The sequence below is a fragment of the Phoxinus phoxinus genome, assembly GCF_949152265.1.
Source record: "Phoxinus phoxinus genome assembly, chromosome: 21".
Lineage (NCBI taxonomy): Eukaryota > Metazoa > Chordata > Actinopteri > Cypriniformes > Leuciscidae > Phoxinus > Phoxinus phoxinus.
In genome coordinates, this window is record NC_136896.1 from 882,779 (window position 1) to 890,278 (window position 7,500).

General features: G+C 37.1%; 2 protein-coding genes across 3 annotated transcripts in view; both read left to right on the forward strand.

The window, feature by feature from the left end:
- Positions 1-7,500, forward strand: part of ctbp2l (C-terminal binding protein 2, like) — a 52,414-nt gene that overhangs the window by 19,558 nt on the left and 25,356 nt on the right. The gene's annotated exons all lie outside the window — the stretch shown is intronic.
- LOC306989384 (uncharacterized protein) lies at positions 947-7,401 on the forward strand. 2 transcript variants are annotated; one of them, XM_079595059.1, is made up of 9 exons: positions 947-1,099; positions 3,135-3,183; positions 3,299-3,349; positions 3,435-3,623; positions 3,721-3,826; positions 4,033-4,556; positions 4,667-4,878; positions 5,590-5,749; positions 5,931-7,401. In XM_079595059.1, exons 4-9 carry the CDS (start codon positions 3,440-3,442, stop codon positions 6,080-6,082), a joined length of 1,338 nt encoding a protein of 445 aa, XP_079451185.1. In that variant the 5' UTR covers positions 947-1,099; positions 3,135-3,183; positions 3,299-3,349; positions 3,435-3,439; the 3' UTR covers positions 6,083-7,401. The 2 variants fall into 2 exon arrangements, with proteins under 2 accessions (XP_079451185.1, XP_079451184.1); XM_079595058.1 differs by lacking the exon at positions 3,135-3,183.

Below are 7,500 nucleotides of genomic sequence, written 5' to 3' on the forward strand. Positions count from 1 at the left end.
CTCTGGCTGGAGTCTGGCTAACCAAAAGAAACAAATCAAATTGTATCTGTTTGGCTGAGCCCTGGCTTGAGTTCGGTCTGCCAGAATAAGTAAATATATGGCTGAGATCTGGCTGGGTTTTGGTTAGCTGAAGAGTAAATAAAAGATCTCTAGGCTACATGGAAATGTGGTGTTAATTGGTTCATATTTTATACATCATTATAAGTAATTTTGTCAAACAGAATAAAATGAAATATGTTTGTTATAGGCCTAGTTAAAAATACCTATAGATATTTATTCAAATAGTACACTTTTACACATAAGGAAAGAAAACTTGACCTGCTGGTAATTATTTTAATGGGCAGTTAAGGAGGTGACAAAGTGTAGAAGGAAAAAAAACAATGAGATGTTTGCAAAATGATTGAAGACAAAGACTGGTTCAATCTGCAGCATCATAGAAGACAAAAGATTGAATGAGTAGCTAAGTTACTTTGTGTGGTTATCCAAATGGTAATAAATAGGCTATGCCACAAAAAAGAGTTTTTGGGCGAATTAATTACCATTTGTATAACGACAGTTTTACTACAAAACCCAATGGTTAAATTGTTTTTATAGCAAAAACCAAAGAAAAGCAAAAAAAGCTTGACGAGTTTTCACAATTCCTGAATAATCTATATAATCTCCATTGCCTACATATTATAAGTATTTGGAGAATAAACATTTATGTTCTCCACGTAAACCATTGAAATCGTTTGAGAAATAAAACTTTTTTTTTCTTTTTCTTTTTTTAAAATCAGCGGTTCTCCAGGAAACTTGCGTGTTTTAGAGCAGTCTTTGGCAATGCGGCGTCTGTGGTTGCTCATACGATGACGCAGTTTGCAATGCATCATGGAAATAGTAGTTGATTTACATACACGGTGTTATATCCGCTTTACAAAAAGGACTACTTTTCCCAGAGTGCACCCCGTGACACCATCCCGCCTACCAGAGGATCCGGAAGTTACGTAGGAGTTATTCAGCAACACATATTTTCCAACGCAGTCTCGCGGTGAAATTCAAACCGTTTTAACTTCGACAATCATCTTGGTTTTATCTTTTGGAGTTTTAATACACGATCAAGGTAAGTATATACTTTTTTATATCTCAACTAACACGTAGATTTGAATATATAGCGCAGTAACATTACTAGATAGGCTTTTTTAGTGGTTTTCAGTGGTTGTGTTTTATGTTACGTTAGAGGTGCTAAAATTAGTCTAGAATTAGCCTCCATTTACAGTACTAAATGGAAAATATGTGGGCGTACAGTGAGCGAAGTAACATGAGAAAAAGGGCTGTTAAAAGAGTCAACAAGATGTTTGAATCTTTGGAAAAAGAAATTAATTCTCAGCCTGAAAAGAGGCCAAACCAAGATGGCGTTGAAGCAAGTTCTAGTGTTGACAGTTTTGAGATCGATGCTTATGAAAGTGAGGAGGAGGCTGCTACTAGTGAAGATTCTAGTGATGACGACTCAGGGCGATTTTCATGTAATGACTTGGCAAGCTCTTTGTCAGGCTGGGCAGTTGAGTTTGGTGTTTCTTTGGTTGCTCTCACAGCACTCCTGTGTATACTTAAAGTACATCACCCCTTCCTTCCGAAAGATGGACGCTCTTTGCTCAAAACAGCAAATCAGTATGTGTTGGAAAAGTTAGCAGGTGGTTCATTCTACTATTTTGGAATTTTGAACTCCCTTGGTAAAACGTTTGAAATGCTGTCTTTTAAATTTCCAGATAGACATGTATTCAAGTTACAGCTAAATATAGATGGCCTACCTTTGTTTAAAAGTTCATCTCTTCAGTTCTGGCCAGTGCTGGGTATTTTGCAGGATTGTGTTATTAAAAGACCAGTTTTAATTGCTTTATTTTGTGGTGTAAGGAAACCAACATCCCTTTCAGACTACCTAGATGCTCTTGTAAAGGAGTTAAATAGCTTGAGAGAAGGATTTGTTATATATGGTAAGACTTTTTTGTTGAAAGTATCTTCAGTTATATGTGATGCTCCTGCTAGAGCCTTTGTCAAATGCATTAAATCTCATACTGGCTATTCTGGATGTGACAAGTGTGTTCAGTCAGGTGTTTATATTAAACACCGCATGACTTTCCCTGAGTTTCATGCACCTCAAAGGACTGATGAGTCTTTTAAGCACACTGTGGATGAAGATCACCACCTAGGACATTCACCTCTGGTCAAAACCAATATAGGGATGGTTAGTTGTTTTCCTCATGATTATATGCATTTGGTGTGCCTTGGTGTGGTACGAAGACTTTTGGATTTGTGGATGAGCAGTATTGGACCTTTACAATGTCGTCTTTCTGGACGTCAGGTTAAAGCTATCTCTGAGAGATTAAGTAATTTAAAAGTTTTTATCCCAGTTGAATTTGCCAGAAAACCAAGGAGTCTGGAAGAAAGACTAAAATGGAAAGCAACAGAATTTAGACAATTTCTTCTATATACTGGGCCAGTTGTTCTTAGAGGTTTTCTGGCAGAGCAAGTGTATAATAATTTCATGCTTTTGTCTGCTGCAATTTGCATTTTAGCAAATCCGTCGTTCTGTTTTTCTATGAATGACTTTGCCAACACATTGCTTGTGTCATTCGTTGAACATTTCAGTAAGTTGTATGGCCCAGAATTTGTAGTGTACAATATACATGGATTGATTCACCTTAGTGGAGATGTCAGACTTCATGGTCATTTAGACCTAATATCTGCATTTCCTTTTGAAAATTACTTGCAGAAATTGAAGAAAATGATCAGGAAACCACACAGCCCCTTAACTCAAGTAATTCGAAGGCTGTCTGAAATGGACGCTATAAACTCAAAAAGTAGCAGTGAAGTACAACGATTGAAAACACAGACAAAATTCATGCACACGGATGGGCCAGTACCACAGATGTTTGATGGAACTATTGGGCAGTTTAGAGAATTAAGTAGGGATGGTGTGGTCATTAAAATTTCAGAAGGTGATAATTGTATTGACGTTAACAATGTTGTTGTTCTGGTACAAAACATTATTGTGTTTAACGGTAGCAAGTTTGTTGTTTTTAGGGAGTATTCAAAGAAAGAAAGCTTGTTTGAGTACCCAATAGATTCCTGTGAATTAGGAATTTTTGTTGTTTCAGATCTGTCATTGGAGCTGAAATGTGCTAGGCTTGGACAAAAAATACATAAGTATGTGAGGTTGCCGCTTGAGGGACAGGGCAAGTTTGCGGTTTTCCCCCTTCTACATTTAAAATGAAGTGTGTGCGTGCGTGCGCGTGCGTGCGTGTGTTCTTTTTTTTTTCAGAATTGTAATTAGAGATTTTGTGCTACGCCTGGACACAATCTACACAAGAAGGTATGACACTAACTTAAGAGTCATCATTTATTTTCTGTATTTGCCTTTGTCTTTTTAAAATAACTTGTTTGTGTTTTGCTTGCAGAAATCATGTACCACATTGTCAGCTTTGTTGACACTGATGAAGTGGAGGTTGTGCCTGCAATCTGGGTGAAAAAGGATGTGTGTGTATGGCCTCCTTACAAGGGTAAAGGAATTCAAAGGGCAACCAAGTATTTGGAGCAACCCCACGAGTCTTGGTCTGCATATAAAGTTAAAATTCTGTATACTGCAAGTATGTATAAATCCTTTTTCCTATACAATACATTCAGTTAAAAAGTTGAAATGCTAAACAACTTTTTGTTTTGATGTTTGAATTCTGTTTTTCATAGAAAATTATAGTGAAGCACGTCGGAAGCTGCCTCTTGCTGAGCAACAGACCGATCTCCAGTCAGAGGCTGAGTCTGACTCCCTGAGGCCACCAAAACGGAAAATAAAGTAAGATTGTGTATATTTTGTAATTCATTAACATAGACACTTAGTTCTAACAGGACCTTATAACTTTGTGCAGTTTAACAAATTAACATGCAGATTTCTTTTTGAACTGCAAAAAGGGAATTTGTCACTGAATAGTCTTTACATGAACATACCACCCTTTCTTAATCCAATTTAGTAATCATTAAAAAAATTCCCCTTTCCTAAAGACGAAACAGGCGCCTAATGGATGAATATGACACTGAGGAGGAGGAGGCTACTGCACCCATAAAAAACAATTTGCCACAAGCCCCTCAAATACATCCACTATCAAACAGGATTTGTTCAGCTTCTAAAGAGCTACAACCAAGTCCTCAAGGACAAAGACAAAACCACCCCTCTGTATCGCACCAAAAGTCTCCAGATGTAGCACAGATCCCAGAAACTTCAAGACCATCCTTGTTGGAGATAAGTCCTGCCTCTGAAAGGCATGAAAGAACTCTTGGGCCAGCATTACGCCAAGCAATTGACTTGCCTGAACCATCTCTGCTACTTCACCAGACTTCTCAGCAGCCATGGCAAGTAAGAAATTTTGCCAGAAAATCACAAGACATCACAGAACATCACAGTGAATTGATGTGGCAACAGGATACACCTTTACAGTCTCCCGGACAGGAAATGCAGTCACTGTGGCATCATGAAACACCCAGACCACAAAGAAAAAGCCTCTCAAGCGATGACCGATTAATAAGATGTAAGATTTATTTTTGTTTTTTTCTATCATATATTGACTGTTAGCGTAAGGCTCATGTCATAGCAGGGGTGGTGTGGTAAACCTTTCAATACCTGTGTTTAATGTTTTAGCACTTCTCCATGACATAGTATCTAAACAAGAAATTCTTATGGAGCAGCAGAGGAACATTATAAGGATGGTGCAAGATATCAAAGCAAACAATGTTCAGGAGATCACAGAGACACAGAACCAAAGTCCAAAACAGTTTCCAATTGAAGACCTAAGGTCTTTAACTTCCCTGGAAAGTGATCTTCGATCCTGTCCAGTAACAAGACAAAAAGTGGTAGGTAACACTGTAGGGTTGGGCGATGTCCCCTAAATTGAAGATAAAGATAAATATAAATATATTTTTCTACTTAACTTAGAAGAGATGACATCCTCTAACGGGGGGAGGGTCCTGTTTATAGATCACTTCACTGACCAATCAGGATGCTCTGTCTTACATGCGCTTCATGAGGCACACGCAAGGTCTCTCCCTCTCTGTCGTGCGCACGCTACGTGTTTTGGAGCAGTCTCTATCTCGCACGCCCGCTCTAGATTGAAAAGCTAAAGACACATCTCTTCACCTGAAACAAGAAGCTAGACTGGCATAGACTACACTATTTAAAAAAGCATGCATATGCATTAGTTATATCTCAATTTAATTTACAGAGCAATCCCATTCCCTGCAAAGTTTTTAGGTTAACTAACTATAGAAGAGACTAGGATTAGTGTGTGTCTGAGTGGGTGGCTCTCCATTGTGATGTCGGTCAGCCATCATCACAATCCTATAACACTGTCAGTAATGTAGTTGCATACTGTTATCACTTACAAGTATGGTTGTAATTATTGTTATAATCAAATGGTGTGTGTGATCAATCTAAAACATGAAAAATCTAACAACAATAACTATTTAAATTTGTCTAATTTGGTAAATATAATATTGATATTAGGAACAAAAGCATGGTTTAGTGTTTTGACTTAATAGTGATGCCATGTTTTAAAAATATTTCAGGTGCTTGAACTGGGATTGCTGGGTGGAGTGGATGTAAAGGACACGGTCTGGCGGATTATGAGGCAAGCAATAAAAAATGACTTTGCCAAAGTGGTAAACTGGAGAGGTGTACATGGGAAAACGCCTTTCCAAAGCTTGCAGCTTAAAAACATTGTGATTGGTAAGTACATTTTTATTGTGTCTAAGTCTATCTGGAACTTCATGACTATTCCCTCATGTCATGAATGAATGTTGAAAGTTTTAATTATTTGACTGCTGTCTTGTAATACAAATGCTTATGTCTATTGTTCATTTTATTTAAAAGTATTTTTTAACTCTGTATTTGTATGCTCCTATTCTAGAGGCTGTAAGAAGAAATCCTGTGTGTGCTCAGACAACTGAGCTGGAGGTCGAAAAAGTTATTAAAAGGTGGTTTCATCTAGCTGGTGACCGCGAGGGTGGCAGAAAAAGAAGGACACCTTTGCAAAATGTTAATGTAAACCACACATTTTAAGTTATTAGGGTATCTTTTTTTTTACGGTGGCCAAGAGGACTCAGCACGCTGCAACAGAAGAAAATGCACGCAAACAGAAAAAACACCAGCAAATGAAGAAAACATCTTCATCAGTTTGACAGCACATGTGCTGCAAATTCACAAAACACAACCAAATACAGAAACGCGCTGCAAATGGCAGACCAACAACGCAAATATCTACTCAACACAGTGGTGTTTATTTTATTTTTTTATTATTATTTATTGGTTGCATGCATTGTATTTGCAGCATGTGTGTTGTGAAACTGATGTTTTCTTAACTTGCTGGTGTTTTTCCTATTTGCATGTTTACTTCTGTTGCAGGACGTTGAAGTCTTGCCGTTTGCAGCGCGTTTTTGTATTTGGTTGTGTTGAGTATATGCAGCATGTGTGTAGTCAAACTGATGAAGATGTTTTTGAAATTTGCCGGGGGTTTTTTTCTGTTTGCATATTTTCTTTTGTTTCAATGTGTTGCAGGGCTCGAATTTCGGCGCGGGTATTGCGCATAATTTTAATCATGCCCGCAGGTCTCCCACTTATAATGCGGGAAATTCCCACAAACATTGATTCACTTTAGCATGTGGGTTGTATTAGTAAATGAATCCACACAGATTATAAAATCAAATCAGTCATTTTAAAACTGTCTGCGAGACGTAATTTCACAAACAACGTGAGTGATTCAGCGGTGCTGCGTCTTCTATCTCTCGTCTCTCAAAATGGACTAAAATACTACCCAGTGTTATTTTACATTTGATTACTTTATTCAGTCTCTGTAGTATTTCTGAATACTAGTGTTAGACCTAAGAAAAAACTTGTCTCTTTATTGGTATCTTTATTCTATTGTATTTATTTGTGCTACTTTTTTCAGTTTAATTCAAAGATTGAAATCAAGCTTCCTTGTGTTGTGTAAATTCTTAAGAACAAAATTACCCCATTGTAAAAATGCAATGAGTGAGCATACATTTAGGCGAGATAAATGTAATTAAAATAAGTCTAAACTCCCCCCACAAATGAAAAATTCACCCCACCCACCAAATTCAGGCCATGTGTTGAGATCTCTGTCACCGTATTTTGGTTCGTTTCATTATTTAAGCATGCCACATATACTTTTTTTGCATAGTTGCACTATTTTTTGTAACATTTTAATTTATTTCTGTATTTTTATTATTCTTGTATTGTTACTATTTGTTGCTTTTGTTTTGCATTTAATATTGGTTTATCTTGTCTTTTTACCATTGTTTTTATTTTTCCTTTTATCTGGCTGAGATTTTCTTTCCCTCTCAATAAAATGCTGTACTTTGCATTTGTGTAGTGTCATTTTTTTTATTAGTCCTTGCACAATATATAAGTATTACAATACACAGGGATCATTTCTGGTTCAGTTTTGGGGACTCTGGTAT